The sequence below is a fragment of the Lepus europaeus genome, chromosome 1 (assembly GCF_033115175.1).
Source record: "Lepus europaeus isolate LE1 chromosome 1, mLepTim1.pri, whole genome shotgun sequence".
Taxonomy (NCBI): Eukaryota; Metazoa; Chordata; class Mammalia; order Lagomorpha; family Leporidae; genus Lepus; species Lepus europaeus.
In genome coordinates, this window is record NC_084827.1 from 25021422 (window position 1) to 25043238 (window position 21817).

Here is a 21817-nt window from a genome sequence, read left to right on the forward strand (position 1 = left end):
ACTCTTAAACTTGCATTTTTAATAGCATTGTAATTTATTTATTTATTTTTAAGGTTTTTATTTACTGATTTGAAAGAATTACAGAGAGAGAGCAAGAGCGGTATCTTTCCATCTGCTGGTTCACTCCCCAAACATCCTCAACAGCCAGGGCTGCATCAGGCCAAAGCTCAGAGCCAGGAGCTTCTTCTTGGTCTCCCATGTGGGTGGCAGGGACCCAAGAACTTGGACCATCTTCCAATGCTTTCCCAAACACATGGATCAGAAGTGGAGCAGCTGATACTCGAACTTTTGCCCATATGGGATATGACGTTGCAGGCAGCGTCTACCACCTATGCCACAACGTCAGCTAAATTTTTGAAATTATTTTATACATTGTAAGCAAATTCTTTTGGCAAGCTTAGAAACCAAAAAGCAAGAGTTGCAAACAACAATGTAAAAGCATATATTCTATTTTATACATTTTGATTGTTATCTTAGAGAATTTCCAAGAAGGGGGTGACATAAAAATGAGAATAAACTTGAGTTACTGCTTCACTTAATGATCTTACTATTTTCTACTTCTAGTGATTGAATAGAAGAATTGTTACAGCCCTGTTACTTTCTTTTAACTTTTTGGAACCAAGGAAGTTTATCACTTGATTCTGTCCTAGGAAAGGATTTCATGCTATGGTATTGAAACTGTTACGATCCAGTGCCTGCTTCATTGGCATGCTATAGTATTAGCCCAGGGGTTTTCTGGGGCTCCTTTCAGTTAAAACATGTGATATGTTGAGTATTTTGAAAAGTAAAATCCCTTACTGAAAAAAAAAAAAAGTTAATTTTGAAGTTGGTATGTAAGTTAAAGCTATATTTTACCTGGCACAAAAATTCTGTTTTAGATAGTTCCTGGATGTTTAGCCAAAATGTTTTAGAAGCAAAAAGGTAACATTAGAGAAACTCTGAGTCTCTGTTGGGTAATCATTCATGTGACTAACCACCCCCCCCCCCCAATTTTTTTGTGTGTGTTTGTCTTTCAAGCATGGGTGATATCATATATCTAAGTAATTGCTTCTTAGAATTTATACTGTGAGCTTTCATATTCATCTCAGTATATTTCCATATTAGTGTCATCCACCAATTTGAAGATTGACATGCATATACATAGATAGGACTTGTTTACTTCAAATGCTTCAGGTAGTTGTTATTTCATGTGGTCATCAGATGGATGAATACCTTTATATTTCCCATTGATAATACACTAACTAAATCCTAATGGTTTTGAGTTGTGCTTAATTATAGACTTACTTTATAGTATCAGCTATTTATGGATATTTTTATAATTTCAAAAAGTTTTGTATTAGAAAATACTTGGAAATTAATTTAAAGTTATTCAGTCACTTTTGAACTGTCTGAAAGCTAAAATAATGTCTTGTTCTAAGCAATTGTGATATATGGAAGTATGAATGCAAAAAAATGGATAAAAATTCTCCCAGTTTTCTTCCTTCATAATTGACTGTAGATTTTCAGTGTTTTTCTGGTCTCAGTGCTCACAATTCTGAATATCCTCTTTCCCTTTTTGCTTTCATCTAGTTCCATAACTTTGAAAAGCATCTATGTGATAATGACTCTCAAAAATTCATTTCAGCATTGACCTCTCCCTTGAATCTCAGACTGTCCACTCAAACTGAGTGTGAAAATAACCTTTAGACTTAAGTCTCTGAGCAAAACATTTGGTCCATGTACACTATTACCATCCCCAGCTTTTACTCAGACTTGTCTTTGCTTCTCTACTGGTGTTTGCTCTACTTCCTCACTCAGGCACATTATGGTACCTCATAAATCCTATCAGTGAATCTCGGTTTTGCCTTTAAAAATATGCCTTGAGTCTATTTCTCACACCTCTACTGCTGCTACTGTCCTAATCCAAGCCACCATCATGTGCCAACTGTAGAACTGTCCTTGCTTACTGACTAGTGTCTCTGCTCTCTATCCCCTACTATCTTTTCTATATAGTGGCCAGGGTAAACTTTTAAAACATCAATTAGATTGTGTCACTTGCCCTATTCAAAACCGTGTTCATACTTCGTATCATACATAGAACAAAACTTATACTCCTTAACTGTGGACTGTGAGACCTGTTGTAATCTAAACCCTGACTCTCCCTGTCCTACCTCCTTCCACTCTTTCTTTTGCTCACTTTAGCCCAGTCTTCATATAGTTCTTTTATGTTGTACGCTGGTTAAGGCCTTCGAACATATTGTTCTCATCCTCAGTTTGTTTAGATGTCTGCTTATATGACAGTTCTTTAGAAAAACCCTTCTTAATCATCTGCACATACATTTAGGAATAAGATGGCATTTAAGTGAATTAACTTTTATGTTGATGCAGTATTACATAAGTCTAATAATATTATCCTAATTTATTTTCTCACAGAAAAAAGACGAGATCCCCCAAATGGTAAGCTCTTTGATAATTATTGATCAAAAGGATTTTAGATTGTTGTTCAGTTCTTGTAGTGGCATATATGTGATCAAATACTATAATTTATTGTATTCTTATTTTAAATTAATGAATCACAGGTAAGACTTAGGAAACGTACTATCTTTGGTATCTTTCTAATGTGAAGGAAGAGTACCAAGAGTGAAAGTCACTATTTTATCTTAGTTCTGTGTTCACAGTTGATTAAATGTAGACTATACAATCTGATCTTAAAATCTTTTCTGAAAAGAATAAATTTTACCTAGCATATTTTACTAGTTTCGTATTTTAAAATTTTAGTTTGTATTCTTGTTTCAAAATATTTCATGTAAATGGATTTATAATTACATGAAACCCCTATCATTCTGGTGGTATGTTTAGAACTATTTGTTTAAATAAATAAATCTTTAAACAAATAAAAAACTAACTGTAGTTGCATATAACCTTCCTTAGATTGATAATGAACACTTGAAGTATTGCGGATCTTTTTTTTTTTTTTTTTTGATTGTTGGATATCTCAGAATTAAAGCAGAATTAAAGCAGAATACCAAGATATAAAAGATAGGGTTCCATATACCTATTCCAGAGATGCTCATCCTGCATTGCATTTTTTAAAGATTTATTTTTTATTTGAAAGAGCTACACAGAGAGAGGAGAGGCAGAGGGAGGGAGAGAAGCCTTCCATCCGATGGTTCACTCCCCAATTGGCCACAACTTCCAGAGCTGTGCTGATCCGAAGCCAGGAGCCTCCTCGGGGTCTCCCACGTGGGTGCAGGGGCCCAAGGACTTGGGCCATCCTCTACTGCTTTCCCAGGCCACAGCAGAGAGCTGGATTGGAAGAGGAGCAACTGGGTCTCAAACCAGCGCCCATATGGGATGCTGACTCTTCAGGCCAGGGCATTAACCTGCTGCGCCACAGCACCAGCCCCATGTGCTACATTTTATAATTAATCTATGTTCTTTTCTCTCTTTGAAGAGAGGATCCTGGTTTTCATCACATGTAAATAGGGTCCATGGGTATGAAGATAAAGAACCACTGCTCCAGGAACCTTCATTATAATAGGGAATATTGCTGCTCTAAAAAAAAGAATCTCAAATATTTTCATCATAACTTAGAATGATTATTCAAGGAAAAGTTATATCATGCAGACTTCTTAATATATGACAACTGTTTATGATTATTGAGGCTTGCATGTTAAAATTATGTATTGCCTCTGATGTCCTTAAATTTGTACTCTTGATATACAAACATAAACCAAATATTACTGTATTAAACTTGGGGTTTTTTTACCTTGTTAATTTTTTTGAAATGGCTAACTACCTTGAATAGTGCTTATCGTGTGCCAAGTATTGTATACATTGACTTTCTCTTTTAAAAAGAAATATTAATCCTTCCAGGGTGGCTGTGGAGATTAAATCAATTGATTAAAGAGCTTGGCATAGTGCTTAATAAATATTAGTTTTGAAGATGATGACAGCAGTAATATTGGCAGCTGCTCCTCAAATGGCTGCAACAGCTGGAGCTGTGCCAAACCAATGCCAGGAGTCAGGAGCATCTTCTGGGTCTCCACATGGGTGCAGGGGCCATCTTCTGCTGTTTTCCCAGACATATTAATAGGAAGCTGGATCTGAAGTGGAACAGCTGGGTCTCTGGCATCACAGGTAGAAGCTTAATCTGCTATGCCATAACTCTGACCCTGGCAGCTACTATTTAATGATTATTTACTATCTTCCGGAAACTGTTCAGTAGTCCTCCAAATTAATTCCTTTTATCTCCATTTTGTAGGTGAAGAAACTGGGGGCACAGATAGGTAACTTGCTCAAGATCACATAACTAGTAAGGTGGTATATCAGGATTCTGCCTCAAGGAGGAGTATTCAGTTTTAAGACATATATATGACTCTAGACTTGGCCCCTTAACTGCTTTGCAAGTCAATATGATTTTGAAGGAGAAACTGAGACCTAGGGAGGGTAAAAATATGTCTCAAGACACATAGTATGTGGCGGAGGCAAAGGAAAGCAGGAGCAACTAAGTCTCAAGTATTCATCTATAACCTTTTAATGCAGTGGTAGAATTTTTTTGCTTGATGTGTCCCTAGAATTTTAACCGCTTTGAATTTGTTTTATGTTTGATGAGCATATATATTCAGTACCAAAAGGGAAGGCTTCCTAGTAGTTGCGTGTAAAAACTTTGTGGAAGGTAGTTTGAGATTTCGTAGTGTAGAGGTACAAATATAATTAAAATTAAGGATATCAGTACTTTAGTATTTAAAAATGTCCAAGTTTTTCAGTACATACAAAATGTGTTTCTGAAACGACATCTAATTTCTGTGAATAAGGATTTGAAAATTCTTTGTGAAGCAGTGGTGTCTCATGATTTTTCTTATCCCTAGTAAGAGAATCATTTACAATTAAATGTGATTCCTTTCTATGACATTGCTATTTGTTTTAGATCTTTAGTTTTATAGTTTTCACTTTTGGTGCAATAGTCCCAAACTTTTTTTCGTTAAATAAATGGAGTAATTTTTTTAAGAACCATTAAAAAGACAATTATAAAACATGTATTGCCAGTATTTGTATAGGTATTTATTTATAAAATATACGTATAACATGAAACATATATGTACAATAAAGAATGAAATAAGTAGTAACAGGAATTTTAATATTTTTTCCTGCTCTACAACGACTTTTTTTCGCCACTTGGTGGAGACCATTGTTTTAGAGTAGCATTATTGTGTTATTGCATTTGGTGCACCACCACTGGGTGGCAGTGGGCACCGTAACCTTCTCCTGCAATATCCATGCGGGTATTCTGTCTCAGATCCTCATTTAAAGAATCAATTTACCAGACCTTTTCAAACTGTAATCATTGAAAAGACACTTCATATAGAAATTACATATATTCCTAAAGTGCATCTTGGTATCTTCCTTACTAACTCCTGATTTCTTTATTGGTCAATCCCACATTTTAGCTTATACGCTTTCCCATGATTTGTTCTCAGCTTCATGACTGCTTGACATCAGAGGCCTCTGGGCCGCCTGTTTCTCAACTGTTTTATCTTGGTGAGAGCTCTCTGCTTTTTATGTAATTAAAGGGAAGTATTAGTTTGTTCTTTTAGATTTAAAATTAACTAGAAATGTCCGTTCACAAAAATATTTTAAAATCTTTTCCTGTGACAGTTGTATATAATCAAAAGGAAATAATTTGTCTTTTGATTGTTTTATGCAAAAGCAGGAAAGAATCCTCCTCCATTAATATATTAGTATATGTTCTTAAGATAAATAATTTCATAAATAGAATAATTAAATTTTACTAGATGACTTAAGAATATCTGTTAACAAAGCTTCCATTAACTACTTTAATGAAAAATTACTCTGTGTACTTCATACAGGTTATTTGTCACTTTTGAAACACACTTAATTAGGCTTTAGAATACCATTTTAAACTTATTTCAACACCCTCAAATTCTAAAATAAATACTTTCAGCAGAAATAACCAAGTACCTTAGCTTCTTATATGTATATAAAATATTTTTTATAAATCCTGCAAGTTGTTAGTAAATATTTGTTGAGTGATGAGTTATCAAACTGGAAATTGAGAGAAGTGATAAACTGGTGAAGAAATAAAGGGTGATGACATTTGTAAAATTAGCGTTGTGATTACTCTGTAGTTTTACTCTTTTGTAAAACATGGAATATCTAATAGAAAGGATAGTGGGCTAAGAACCAAGGTACCCAATTTTGCCTTTATATGACTTCTGAGGTCACCTGACTCTAGGCCTTAGTTTTCATGTATAAAATGAAAGATTTAAAAAACAAACACTAATTTCCCATTTAATACTTATTTTCTATATATCCCTACAATCTGCATTTTCCCTTATAGGCTTATTTACATAATGTTTCAACCAGTACTAGTGAAATTCATCTATATTAACTCTAAAAAGATAATGCTCAGACTTTTTAACTGCATGGCAGATGCATAGTAACATATCCATGCCTGCTTTTGAGGTAGAGGGAGGAGAGCAAATACAGTTTGACTATGCTATGAGTTAAAGGTTATTATTTATTGTCCTCTTCTTTTTTTTTTTTTTTTTTTTTTTTGACACGCAGAGTTAGTGAGAGGGAGAGAGAGACAGAGAGAAAGGTCTTCCTTTTTCCGTTGGTTCACCCCCCAAGTGGCTACTACAGCCAGTGCGTTGCGGCCAGCACACTGCGACAATCTGAAGCCAGGAGCCAGGTGCTTCCTCCTGGTCTCCCATGTGGGTGCAGGGCCCAAGGACCTAGGCCATCCTCCACTGCACGCCCAGGTTTTGAACCTTCTTCAGAGACAGCTAAGTTAACTTTGTCTAGTGAATTATAAATCAGGCTTATGAGAACCTTGATTTATTTCCTTGAAAAGAATAATTAGCTTGGATAACTTAAAATAACTTAAACCAATTCTGTTACCATTTAGGTCATGTATAGTGCAATAAACTAAAGCAACAGGAAAATATTTTTGTAGTTTTGTCCTAAAAACTAATAATGGTTGTTTTTTGTTTTTAATGATTTTTCCCCTTATAATTGCTTTTTGAACACCTGTTTCAGGAAAGTGATATGAATCAAGAGAATGCTTAAATCTCATACTCCTAAATCTGTCATTACATTCTTAAATTCTATTAAATATAAACATAAGAGTAAATTTGTAGCATCATATTTTGGACGGTATTACTGTAACTGGTAAAGATAAATTATAATAAGAAAATGGGAAGAATGAGAAGTAAAAACTGATTATCACTAGATAAGGGTATGAAAGTATGAGTGTGACTCTAATTCGACTCTGTAACCCTGGATTCTGGGTATTCTCAATAAATTCCTTATTTTGTGAAACTACAGTAAACATTGAAATGTGCTATCTGAACATCCAGGTCTTTATCTACTGTTTAATCAGTCTTTCATTCATTCTGTATTGTTTAACCTTTACTTCTTGATCCAGTTATGTTCAGGTTATTCCTCAACTCGAAAAAGCTTTTAATGACTTTATTTACGTTCACTAGCTTCCATTTTTTTCAAGAAGAAATAATTTTATTTTTTCCAATGGAATTTTTAATAAAATTGTAAATAAAATGTTCAGATCATTTATAGATCATTTCATGTAAATAGACTGAATATTGAATGAAAATAGCCAAATTTTGATGACATTCAAAGCATACATCTTTCTAGCTTGTTTATGTGTCTACTGAGGTGGCACATGGCTTTCATAATTTTATTTTATCTCAATTTCATCTTTAGTAAGGAAGTTGAGAGAAAGCAGATTCTATAACTCACCCATGTGGGTAAACATTTTCTGTTAGCTTTAATGAATGGAATACGTTTAGAATTTTCAGCATAGTTAAAGAATTAGATTCAAATTGTCATTTAGTGGTTACCTAATTTGTATTAGTGTTTAATATCTTGAGATTTTTCAAGATATTTGCCATTTTGCTGTTGTGTTAGGAACCTCCAAGACTACCCTCATGGTTGGGGATTTACTGAGAGGACTCAGTATATAGTTGTAATTGCAAAGATTTATTACAGTGGAAAGAAAAAAGCAAAATTAACAAAGGGAAAGACTGTTGGATGGAGTCTTTAGGAAATCACATGTAAGCTTCCTAGAGTTCTCCCAGTGGAATCAGTTTATCCAGTAATTGATTGTGAACACATGTGAAATGTCCTCTAAAGAAAAAGTTTAGTGCTGGGTTAGTGCTGGGTCTTTTCTAGGGGCGAATCATACAGGCATCCTTTGCCTAGCACATTCTAAGATTCTAAACTTTCCAGGAGGAGAACGCTTGTTTGCATAAACACCTTGTTAGCACAGTTTAGGCTTAGTGAACCCACTCTTTCAAGATACAAGTTCCCAGTTGCCAGCTGAAGGCTAACCTTGTAAGGAGGGCTGTCATAGTCTCGAATGTGCTTGTTAACACATTTTCTACACAATGCTGATTGTATTTTATACAGCATTTTTAAAGTTGTGAATGTAATCATTTCAGAGGAACTTGGTCTTCTGGGGGATTTTGTCAAGGAATCAGTAAATAACTCTCTAAGGAACATATGTTTCCTGTCAGTTAAATTTGTAAAAAAAAATTTAGGGTGAATACATTGCATTCACACTTTCACTCTTTTTGTGCTACATTTAGTGTTACTGAAGACTGTTAATATCTAAAAATGCCTACTTTTACTGTCGATCTTTGTGAAAGATAAGTGTTTTAAGAATGTTTTCCATTTGAAGTTTTTTGAACTCATCAGTATGATAGTTGAGGTTGTGTACTGATGAGGAAATATTACTGGAGTCATATATGGCAGTTTTGGAAAAAAAGGTGGTAGTAATTTTATAAGTACTTTTTCCTTCATGGACTAATAAAGTTGAAACAAAGAGGTAAGACTAAATTTTTGTTAAATTTAAAACTAATGTAGATTTTCTTTTGCTGTGTTTTCTCTTACTATTATATGATATCCACCAAAGAGCAGTGTGTTGGTTATGAAGCAATCAAAGTACAGATTTAAAGGGTCAGATCATTTAAATTTAAATTCTAGTTGGAAGTTCATGAGATTTAGTGTGATAAAAATACATATTTGATCTATACTAATGTGTTTAAGAATTTAGTGTAGGTTTTAAATTTTAAGCAGTACTTTATTATTTACAAAAATAACATTCAGGTTTAAGTTTAAACTTAATTCATAGTATTGAAGTGATTCTACTTCAGAAAAAGATTTAATATGAATTATATATAGTTATTATCTTAAATTATATCCCTTTCATATTATTTTATCTTGGCTTGCAGGTCCTAATCTACCCATGGCTACAGTTGACATAAAAAACCCAGAAATCACAACAAATAGATTTTATGGTTCACAAGTCAACAATATATCCCATACCAAAGAAAAGAAGAAAGGAAAAGCTAAAAAGAAGAGATTAACCAAGGCAGATATTGGAACTCCAAGTAATTTCCAGTAAGACAGTTCTTTTATTTTTATCTTCACTTTTGACTTATTCATTGCTGCTCTTGATTTTTTTCTTTTAATTTCTATTTATTTGGAAGGCAGAGAAGACGGGGGCGTGTGTTGAGGAGGGCCAGCAGTGCAAATACTCAGAGCTGCCATCCACATAGAGCTCCCATCCTCTGGTTCACTCCCCAGGTGTTCATAACAGCCAGGACTGGGCCAGGCCAAAGCCAGGAGCTAGGAGCTCCACTTGGTTGTCTGGAACTCAAGTACTTGAGCCATCACTTGAAGAAGCTAGAACCTGGAGTAGAACCAGGACTCAAATCCAGGCACTCTTAATATGGGATGCATTCATCCTAAGCAGCATCTTAACTGCTACACCAGTGCCTGCTCCTTGATTTTTAACTTACTAGGAGTGTTTTGTTTTCTTTTTTGGAGGAAGGTGCTTACATTTATCATTTACATACTTTTTGTTGTTGCAAGGTTTTGTTGGAATATTTTGTTTTTAAAGGCAATTGCTCAGTAGTCATTCTGTAAATTTAATGGTTTGTTTACTTTTCAACCATCAGAAAATAAAAATTAGAGAAAATTGCTTTTTCAACTAATAGATATAAAAACAATTTCTTAGAATGGGTGTTTGGCCTAGCAATTAAGCCACTAGTTAGGATGTTCATATCACCTGTATGCATCCTATATCAGAGTGACTGTGAGTCCTGACTCTGCTCCTGATTCCAGCTTCCCTGATGTGCATTCTGGGAGGAAGCAAGTGAAGACTCAAGTAGTTGGGTACCTGCCATCCATGTGGAAAATCTAGATTAAGTTCTTTGCTCCTACCTTCATTTTGGCCCAGCCCTGGCAGACATTTGGGAAGTGAACTATTGATTGGGAGCTCTATTATCTCTCTCTCTGCCTCTCAAATAAATTTTGAAAATTCAAAAATAATAAAAAATTTCTCACTCCACCATGTAAAGGATATTTGAAAATTGCCTCTTGGTATTGCCTTAAGGCAGTAAAAGCATTTGGTATTTATATGACATTTCAAATAATTTTCTATGCATTATTTCGTTAGCTATTTATAAAACTTTTGTCATCTCAGATGCATATACATGCTTATATATACATAATTATAAAATGTGTATATATGCATATATATGAAATGCTTGTGTATTCTTAAGCTAACTTGGTAAATAGTTTTTGGAGAGATTGTACAAAAACGTTAAGATTCCGTTGGTAGCAAGACCAGGGCTAGAATCCTGATCTTTCAATTCCTTGTATATAATTTTTCCTAGGATACCGGTATGTCTGTGAGAACTGTTCGTTCAGACCCAAAATTCCATGGGAGAATTGGATTTCCTACATATATGTTTTTATTGCCCTTCATGCATTTTATTTTTCTACTTGTTACTTTAGGCACATTGGACATGTTGGTTGGGATCCAAATACAGGCTTTGATGTGAGTGTCTTTTCAAGCTGTATACATTATTGATATAAATATGTAAGAATGTTATGACTTGCATTTAGATTTTTCAAAGGGCTTATTTCTTTATTATTATTTATGTTTGCAGCTTCTAGTGTCTGTTTGGAAGAGTTGTGCTTATGTGTGTATACTACTGAGATTTGGAACCATAGTACTGTCCTTTCTTATTAGATCTTTAAAAACAAAGTTATTTTTGTGACTTGGTTCAAAAATCATTTTCAATATTTTTGTTATAATTACCACATTAATCTCATACATATTGAGTGTCTTTTTCTGTTGAGCATTATTCAAGGGCTAAAAATTACAAGAGTGTCCTTACCCTTGCATTTTCAAATTGATTTGGTGTTTTTGTCTTTATTTTGATTATACTTAAATCTTAACCTGGGACAAGGTGGAATAGATTAACATTGTTGATGTTTGAATCATGAATGGGTTAATAGAAATCAAGAATTCCCTTCTTCTGAAGTCAGGGAACAAAAAAGAGATGTGGTAAAACATAAGATCTATTCTTTGTTCATATTTATTCTGTTTTTATTATTATTTAAGGTAAACAAATTCCATGTATTTCATATATACAAATTTAGGAACATAGTGACACTTACCATCCTACCCTCCCTCCAATAAACACTCTCACCCTTTTTCCTCCTTCCTTTCTTATTCTCTCTCCATTTTTGCAGTAATCTATTTTCAGTTTGTTATATATTCAGAAGACTAACCCTACACTAAGTAAAGTGTCAACAAATAGTAAGAAGAAAAAAACACTGTTCCTCAACAGTAGAGAACAATCATGGATCTCAAAATGTCAGTTTCACTCTTACACATTACATTTTTGGTGCTCTGTTAGTTACCACAGATCAGGGAAAACATATGGTATTGGTCTTCTTGGGACTGGTTTATTTCACTAAGTATAGTGGTTTCCAGTTGCATCCATTTTGTTGCCAGAGACAAGATTTCATTCTTTTTTACAGCTGAGTAGTATTCCATAGTGTATATATACCATAATTTCTTTATCTATTCATCAGTTCATGGATATCTGGGTTGATTCCATATTTGTATTCTGCAGCTGTGGGATGAAAGGTTCTGTAGATATCTGTTAGGTCCTTTTGGTCTATAGTGTCGTTTGGCTGTTTTTTCTGTGTTGGTTTTCTGTCTAGTTGATCTGTACATTGATGAAAATGTGCTTTTAGTCCCCCATTACTATTGTATCGGAGTATATGTCTCCTTTTAGATTTATTAATGTTTATTTTTTTAAAGATTTATTTATTTATTTGAAAGAGTTACACAGAGAGAGGAGAGGCAGAGAGAGAGAAAGAGGCCTTCCATCCGATGGTTCCCTCCCCAATTGGCTGCAATGGCTGGAGATACACTGATCCAAAGCCAGGATCCAGGAGCTTCTTCCGGGTCTCCCATGCAGGTGCAAGGGCCCAAGAACTTGAACCATCTTCTACTGCTTTCCCAGGCCATAGCAGGGAGCTAGATCAGAAGTGGAGCAGCTGGGTCTCAAGCCAGTGCTTTAGGCCAGGGCGTTAACCTGATGCACCACAGCGGTGGCCCCATTAACATTTATTTTGTTAGCATATAAATACTGTAACTGCATTAAAAGTTTATTTAACTTGTGCCTGGACTTGTGGCATAGAAGGTTAAGCCTCTGCCTGTAGTGCTAGCAGCCCTATGGGCACCGGTTCAAGTCCCGGCTGTTCCACAGCCAATCTAGCTCCCTGCTAATGTGTCAGCCAATCTAGCTCCCTGCTTGCTAATGTGTCTGGGAAAGCAGCGGAAGATGGCTCGAGTATTTCAGCCCCTGCATCCATTTCTGAAAAACTCAGAAGTAGCTCCTGGCTCCCGGCTCCAGCCTGGCCCAGTCCCGGCATTTTGGATAGTGAACCAATGAATGGAAGATCTCTCTCTCTCTTTTTTTTTAAAGATTTATTTATTTATTTGAAAGAGTTACACAGAGAGAGAAGGAGAGAAAGAGAGAGAGGTCTGGTGTACTCCCCAATTGGCCGCAACAGCGGAGCTGTGCCGATCCAAAGCCAAGAGCCAGTAGCTTCTTCCAGGTCTCCCACGCGGGTGCAGGGGCCCAAGCACTTGGGCCATCTTCTACTGCTTTCCCAGCCATAGCAGAGAGCTAGATCAGAAGTGGAGCAGCCAGGACTTGAACCAGTGCCCATATGGGATGCTGGCACTGCAGGCGGCAGCTTTACCCACTTATGCCACAGTGCTAGCCCCCGAAGATCTCTTGATCTTTCTCCCTCTATCCCTCTTTCTCCCTTACTCCTTCTCTCTGTATTTCTGCCTTTGAAATAAAGAAATATTTTTTTAAAAAGGAAAAAAGAATTAACTTAAATATTTTCAAAAGACATATGAGAATTATATTTTGCCATACTTATTTTTAATAAACAAGGGTAGATTTTTATAGTTTGTGGTTATTTTATCTGTTGTAGTTGAATAATTTGGATCCAGAATTGAAGAATCTTTTTGATATGTGTGGAATCTCAGAGGCACAACTTAAAGACAGAGAAACATCAAAAGTTATATATGACTTTATTGAAAAAACGGGAGGTGTGGAAGCTGTTAAAAATGAACTGCGAAGGCAAGGTAACTTTTATTTCTATTTTTCTTTTTATCTTTTGATGTCAGCTTCAGTTTTGAGCAAAATATTTGAATTTATTGATAGTTAATTTGGCCCATCATATTATATATTATATTATTTTGCAACTGAAAACTTGGTATGATTTTTTAAAGTGTTTTTAAAGTTTTATATTAAATTTATGAAAATCCACACAAAATTTTCCAGTTGTCGTATTTAGAAAAAAAATTATAGTTAAGTAAATAATTTACTCCATGAATCCTGGAAACCACTGTTAAGGTTGGTTGTACTTTAGTAGTTATTTAATCATTAAGGTATTTTCAGAATATAAACGTAAATCTTTTTATTTTGAAATGCAAACTTTTTTCTTGTATAAAATATAAAAGTTCAGTTTAGTTCCTAGGAATACAGTTTGCAGTGTTTTAAGATCTGATGATTCATTTGAAGTATCTTATATTTTAGTTGTATCTTAATTATCACAGTAAAATGCAGATAAATTATGTTGTTTGTTGATAGTCATCTTTGCCACCTTGTTCATATGAGATTGCTTTTCTTCCTAGTATTTACATTCTCATACCATAGCAGAGCAAAAACTTCAGTTAAAACCTTCTTCTGAAGAATTTAGCTATCGTTTTAAATTAGATATTTGACTGAGCTTTTTTGCCTCTGCTATCTATTCAGTCTTGATTGTTAAATTCATTTGTTTGATTTACTCATTCATGCATGCATTCCTTGATGTATTCATTAATATTATGCCAGCACTGGATTTAGGATATTTAGAAGTGAAGATATGGTTTCTGCTGTCAGTCTGCTGTGAAAGTAGATATGTAAACAAGTTGAAGCTCATAATTACTGTTGTAGAAAAACAGCACTTTTTCTACTGAAGCTAGCAGAAGTTGATTTATCTTACTATGTGAACAAATTACATTTGCACATTCTTTGGGCACAGCACCATTGATTTTTTTAAATGCTCCATGTCAGTCCTAGTTACTGTTGGTTTGCAGCGATGGAAGGTCTTAAGAATGGTAGTGTGTCTCTCGACTTTGCCTCTAAATGCACAGCAGCAAATGTTCTCAGGCTCTCTCAGCTGTCTGGATTTACAAGTTTACAAATTAATCTTGACATTACTGAACCATCCATACTGCTGACCTCTCACCTGAATGTCTGAACTATTAGCTGACAATATTTTAGTTGATTATATTAGTTTAAAGCTTTGTTGGTGCTGCTTTTATTTCACCTGCTTTTAAAACATTAAATTAGATAGGGTTCTTGATTGAATTCCATAAAACCAACCAAAAAAAGACAAAGGCATTAAAAATGTCTTTTGAGAATAAAGTATAAGATAGAGCAATTTTTTATTGTATTTAAGACCCTCTCAGGAACATTTCAGATTAGAGGTGGGAAACATTTGGCCTGCAGGCTGTGTAAGGCCCACAAAATCATCTAGAAAGGGCACATAATTTAAGATTCAAAAGTATGGAAAAAATTAGGAAAGGAAAAGTTAAAGAAATTGTCTTAAAATATGCTTTGTATGTAATGAGATTTATAAAAAGTAATTTGACTTGCGATTTCCAACATACCTTTCTGTGTGTATACAATTGTTTGAAGTCCATTAACTTACAATAATCTGTTCTGTAGGTCCACCACAATGGAGTGGTATGTATTGGGATATTATTTAACCTGGTGCTCTAAATTATGCATGTTGTGATGTGTTCCTTTTCAGAGGAGCTAGAGCTCATATATCCTGCTTGTATCATTTCCAGTGAGACTTTCTGCCTGGTAGTGAAACTAATATTTTGGAAATGTATATGCCAAAATTTTAAAAAATTAATTCTGTATGAATCAGAGCTTATTCTTTGATTATCATCTAAATAATTTTATTGAAATTCTATGGATTTAAAAAAGAAAAAAACACCTCTTGTCCTCCAAAGCATCCCTGTGTTTATTACTAATTATTCTTAGTATTTTTTAATGATTGCTTTTCACATTTGACAGTTTTTCAATAACCTATATAAAATCAATTTACATTCTTACAGTAATTTGCATCAGAGAGGAAGAAAGAAACACACAAAAAAACAGTGTTACAGATACCCACTCAGAGAGTTGTCAGTATTCCCATAAATGTAAATTTGGGTCAAATAAAATTTTTCTGGTTTTTTTGAATCTTGAGAGTATATGATAGTTCTTTAATTAGTTTCCTGAAGTCTATAATAGTCCATCTTTTAAGTGTTACGCAGCTTATAATTCTTATAAATGTGTAGAGTTGTCTGTCAGTAGTCACTATCAGCATTTATCTGAAATAATAATTGGGTTTAAATATATCAAACTTACTTTATAGTATGCCATCAAGATAAGGTGTGGGTTTTTTTTTTTCTGTAGCTTCAGAAACTAAGCTTTTTTAACTAAGCTTTGATAGTAAGAGCAGTTTTCTAATGTTTGCTTTACTTTATTTCATTTTTGAAAACTCTTAAAAATACTATTGCCATTCTGGGTCTAGTGCCTTTGGTGGCTCTTAGAATTCTGAAAATATATAGATGGTCAGATGTCCTCCTTGCAGAGTGTAGTGCCTGCTTAGAAGACTTTTTTGTCTACCATGTCTCCTTTCCTTTCCTGTCAGTTCTTTCACATTTTTACCTTGGAATATAGCATGTCTTTTGCATACTTTGCTTTTTATGTAAATATAATACAGACTATAAAAAATTGAAAGTTGCTAAAAACATAGATAAGTTTGCTGTCACAAAATAATAGACATACTGAACTTATACTGTACTCAAATTTGATGTAACTAGTAATTGATTAATTATAAGTTAAGGCTCTCCCTTTTCTGGGGCAATGATTTAGTGTCTATCTGAATGGGTGTTAACTGGACCCCAAAGTATTCCAATAAATACACTTATTATAAGTTCTAGTGTTTGATGAAAACACATGGAATAATTATTTGTTTAATACAAAATGTAGTAGAATAGGCTGAATCCTTTTCCCTTGATTAACAGATGCCCAAATTTTTAAAATGCCAGTCTAGACAAATATTGTGATTTAAAATAAAAAACCTAAAACATTAACATGAAATTTAATATCTGTTTGAAGGTTTATTGTATTGTCTTTTTATCAGGAGTATACATACGATATATATGCCATAGCCTCTCTTTGGTCCTTTAATTGCAAAATATGTTATTTTTGGTCTAGTTAGAGAATTCAGTGAACCTTAGCTATAGTGTCCACACTTTCAGTATATCTTGTATAAATCCTAGGAACATCCATTGTGATGGCCTGTAACTAAGCAGGATAATTCTCCTGCTTCCAAATATATGTTATTTCCAATTTGAAAAGTTTATATGCCAAGAAGCAATACCCATGTGAATACTGGCCTTGCTGCATGTTTCAGTTAATATTTATAATTATATTTGGTAGTAAATATTTATAACATGATTTCCATGAGTTTCACAAGTGAAGTTGGAAGATACCATTTTATTCCCTTGGAGTAAGTTTGTTTTTTCCTGCTGCTATCATGCATTACTGAATTTCTAAACCTGTTGTTATTTGTAGCTGAGTTACCTATTTATGATTGAGTACATTGTATAGGAATATCCATTATTACCATTTACACTTTGTGTCAGTAATGCAAACAGCTATTATGGATACTAGGATTTCTCTTCTCCTAAAGATAGTTAATTTTTCTATTTAGTCTTTAAAAGGAGAAATAATAAAGCAAAAATGAGCATCCTGTGTCTGAAATGCTTGAGCCCAGAAGTATTTCAGATTTTGTGGTGTTTTGGATTTTGGAATATTTGCATATACATAGTGAGATATTTTAGATTGAGACCTGGGTCTAAACGCTAAATTTACTTACATTTCAAATATACCTTACACATATTTACTGAAGGTGGTTTATAACAGTGTTTTTAGGGTGTCTGTGTCACATGAGGTCAGTTGTGGTATTTTCACTTGTATCATCATAAAAAAAATTTAGATTTTTGAAGCATTTCAGGCTTCAGATTTTTTTATCAGGGTGTTCAACCTGCACATTGTTATGACAAAGCCATGTCTACAGAAATATAATAAAGATAAAATATAATACTTTAAGATTTTAGTTATTCTCCAACATGGTTGCTTTACTTTGTTTTCCGCAATCTTCTCTTGAATAGAACAAGAGAATGTAAACATTAGAATGTAAATAAACATTGTTGATATCAGAATAATGGTAATTTTTGATTAATAAGTTTAGTTTAATTTTGCAGTTCATAAAAATTCTGTTGATTTGTTAATTTGTTAATAATCAATACACATCTGATAAATGAGCATTTCCGGTGAGCAAACAAGCTCCCTATGCCATTCCTGGAATTACTGATTTTCTTTTAGAAATCTAGGACATCAGACTATATCAGAAGCACCAATGTAAATTAGATGACAAAGCTTTGTATTTTAAAAGAGAAAGCATAGTTGAGTTTTGGCTCAGTTTAATGTGAATAAATTCTAACAGATAATACCACATTAATTACATTAATTCTAAATGTGTCAGCTGAAATAATCAGTTTTGTTAGAGTTTGTTCAGCAAGTCAAACAGGATTTAAATTCAGAAGCTTCTGAAATGGCTGCTTCCCAGGCTTCTGTTTGGCTGCAGTTTATAACTTTCCTACAGGGTTGGTATGTGCTCTGAATCAGGTTTAAATAAGACAGATTAATGTGTGATTATCAGTCACATTAAAAATCAAGGAGGATATTTGGTAATGTTTACCATCTTGAATATTGATTAAGTAGGTACATTACATTCCCTTACTCTGATGTTATCTATACACAGAGAGAGGCAAACAGTGGGGTTGTTAATCATTTTTACTATAATGACCCTAAGAGGTGAAGCTTACTTCTTTTAAGGTAAAACGAATATCCTGGGTTTGTTGAAAAGCCATGGTGCCCAGGAAGTGACTAACAGGGCTCCTTCTGAGCAAGGATAGTAGTCCAGCTGACTTAGGCCTCTGCAGGAACCATTCTGTTCTTAAGTGTACAAGTGTGAATTGATTTAAAAAAAAATACTAAATGTACTTAATTCTTCGAATAGGGAAAATACTCATTACTTTTTAAATGAAAAATAATACTAACAAATGTTCGATTTCACTGTTGTTTTTGTTATTACATAAAGAATTCTCCACACCTCCAAAATTGGTACTGATTTGTAAAAGCTAGGACTGCTTTTCGAGAAACAGGAGGGGAATCATCAAGCTGAATATTTCCAAATAAAATTATGATAACATCTATGCACAGCTAGCTTTGCAAAAAAAAAAAATGCAAAGAAGAGACTTTTTGTTCTTAATATTATTTTGTTTTTTTACATGTGAAAGTGAATTGCCTTTTCAATAGGGGGGAGAAAAGCATACTTTGTTTTTTTCTGTTTTCATTTCAGCACCACCACCTCCACCACCATCAAGGGCAGGGCCACCTCCTCCTCCACCCCCTCCGCATAGCTCAGGCCCTCCCCCTCCTCCTGCCAGGGGAAGAGGTGCCCCTCCACCACCACCTTCAAGAGCCCCCACAGCTGCACCTCCACCTCCGCCTCCTTCGAGGCCAGGTGTAGGAGTCCCTCCACCACCGCCAAATAGGATGTACCCTCCTCCGCCTCCAGCCCTTCCCTCCTCAGCACCTACAGGGCCTCCACCACCACCACCACCTCCACCTCTGTCAGGCATTCTGGCACCGCCCCCACCACCACCACCTCCTCCACCAGGGCCACCACCTCCCCCTGGCCTGCCTTCTGATGGGGACCATCAAGTTCCAGCTCCTGCAGGAAGCAAAGCAGCTCTTTTAGATCAAATTAGAGAGGGTGCTCAGCTAAAGAAAGTGGAACAGAACAGTCGACCGGTGTCCTGCTCTGGAAGGGATGCACTTTTAGACCAGATTCGACAGGGTATTCAGCTGAAGTCTGTAAGTAATCTGTTCTTTTCGTTGTAGATCATCCATCACAGTGGAATTTGAAGTAATTCGTTAGTTCTTTGAAAAGTTTACTCTTTTACTTCTCTCTTGCTATTTAGTTTTTTAGCTCTGTGATTTGTAAAATGTTATAAATTATGAAGAGCAGCAATTTTTAGTTCAGTTTGGTAAGCTCCTATATCACAGTGTAGAACATTTCTGTCATCCCAGAAAGTTCTCACACCTCTTCCCAGTTAGTTCTGCAGGCAAAACAAAACTCTTGACTGCCACAGATTAGTTTTGCCTATTCTAGAGCTTCATATAAATGGAATTTTGCAATGTTTTTGCAATTTTTTGTTCTAGACTTTTAAATAAAAAGCATTTTAACAAAGAAAATCCTTATTAAACTATAGGGAATTAAAAATAGCTCATTTGTAGTTACCTTGGTAAATCCAGACCAATAAGTTTATGAAAACTAAATCATATTCTGAAGTTCCAAGTTCTGAAATTTAGATTAGTAGAAAATTAGACCCCACAGAAATTTGAAAGGCTTCTAATAGAATTTCTAACATTGATAACAGTTGATTTTGTTTGTTTTTTTATTTAAAGATTTATTTATTCGAAAGGCAGAGTTACAGAGAGGCAGAGGTCTTCCATCTGTTGGTTTACTCCTAAAATGGCCACAACGACCAGAGCTGAGCCAATTCGATCCAAAGCCAGGAGCTAGGAGTTTCTTCCATGTCTCACATTGTTGCAGGGGCCCAAGGACTTCGGCCATTGTTTACTGCTTTCCCAGGCCATAACAGAGAGCTAGATTGGAAGTGGAGCAGCCACGACTCTAACCAGCACCCATATGGGATGACAGCACTACAGACGGCCTTACCCATTATGCCACAGTGCCAGCCCCCAGATAATTTTAGATTCTCGGAATTAGGAGAGGTGGTACAGCTTTCACATCATAAATATTCTTTTGATTTTCGTTCAGTCATTAGAAAGTATAAAAACCATTTTTAACTTTCAGGGTTGGTTGGTGATGCTATTAAAAGAACAAAAACAGGAGATAGGATAAATTTGGCTTAGGTGTTATAGTTTGCCAATCACAATACTGGGGCCTAACCTCTGTGTTTTCTGAGCCTTCATAATTAATGTGTTCTATAGGACTTGAGACAGGTAGTAGATATTAGATTTTTCTATAAGGTAAATGTAAATGACAGAGGACTTTTTTTTTTAACTTTTGGGTTTATTTTTATTTATTTGAGGGATAGAGATATCCTATCACTGGTTCACTCCCCAGATGCCCTCAATAGCCAGGGCCAGGCCAGGCGAGGCCAAAGACAGAAGCCAGAAACGCAATTTAGGTCTCTCTGTAGGTGGCAGGGACCCATCTACTTTGGCCGTGACCTGTTGCCTCCTAGGGTACATATTAGCAGGAAACTAGATTCATGAGCAGAACCAGGACTAAAAACCAAGCACTCCAATGTGAAATACAGGCATCAGATCAGCACCTTAACCACTATGCCAAATGCTTGGCCTGAGGACATGTTAACTGAAAATTAATTTGTGATGTTGGGGTTAAAGATAAATTTTTAGATCTCAGTAGAAGGAAAAGTGATGTATAGGAAACAACTGATTAAATGAAAATATTCAAACATTAGCATAGCATAGATTTAGAACATCTGACCTTTAAAATATAACCGAAACTTTTCCTTTTTAAAATTTATTTTGAGGGACAAACAGCTCCAATTGCAGTTCGTTCTGCAAGTCCTGTAACACCGTTCGCTGAAGGTCAGAACTATAAACTGAGAACTCAATCCAGATCTCCCATATGGATAGCAGGAATGCAGTCACTTGAGCTATCACTGCTACTTCCCAAAGCCTGCGTTAGGAAGCTGGGTTTAGGAGTAGGAGGCCAGAGTGGAACCCAGGCATTCTCATAAGGGACGTGTCTGAACTGCTAGGCCAAACATCCTGCCGCTAGATCTTTCCTTGACATGTGTTCAGGAGGACACACTTAAATCAGCCTGTGGGCATTCATCTTGGCTCCCTTCTCCCATTTAGTTCAGACTAAACATTTCTCAAGAGCAGTTGGAGAACTTTACATACTGGTTAGTGGGGAGAGTTAATGTCAGAATGACTATAAGCCAGGTGAATAGCAAGTTTTAATATGGTTACTTTTAGCTTTTACCTTAGAATCACCACTAGTTCCTGTGTCATTCCCCTACCTCCCATTCCTAACAGAACTTGTTGTGTTCCCTTTTCCATTTCTTCTTTTCTCCACAACAAACTTTCTCTCATTTAACTATAATAAGGTGGTGGTTTATTTTTAATGAAGAAAATGTTGTCCTCATATAACTAAAGAAGTAGCAGCATTCAATTTCCTATTTACTTTCCTCATGTCTTCCCATCCAAGCTCCTGTCTCCAGAAAAAAAAAAAA

The 21817-nt window shown here is 35.1% G+C and overlaps 1 protein-coding gene across 1 annotated transcript in view; it reads left to right on the forward strand.

The window, feature by feature from the left end:
- Positions 1-21817, forward strand: part of WASL (WASP like actin nucleation promoting factor) — a 73242-nt gene that overhangs the window by 41148 nt on the left and 10277 nt on the right. Inside the window, exons 5-9 of the mRNA XM_062205487.1 lie at positions 2413-2436; positions 9255-9423; positions 10825-10867; positions 13336-13489; positions 18880-19397. Coding sequence (XP_062061471.1) covers positions 2413-2436; positions 9255-9423; positions 10825-10867; positions 13336-13489; positions 18880-19397 — 908 coding nt within the window. The remainder of the gene's footprint in view (positions 1-2412; positions 2437-9254; positions 9424-10824; positions 10868-13335; positions 13490-18879; positions 19398-21817) is intronic.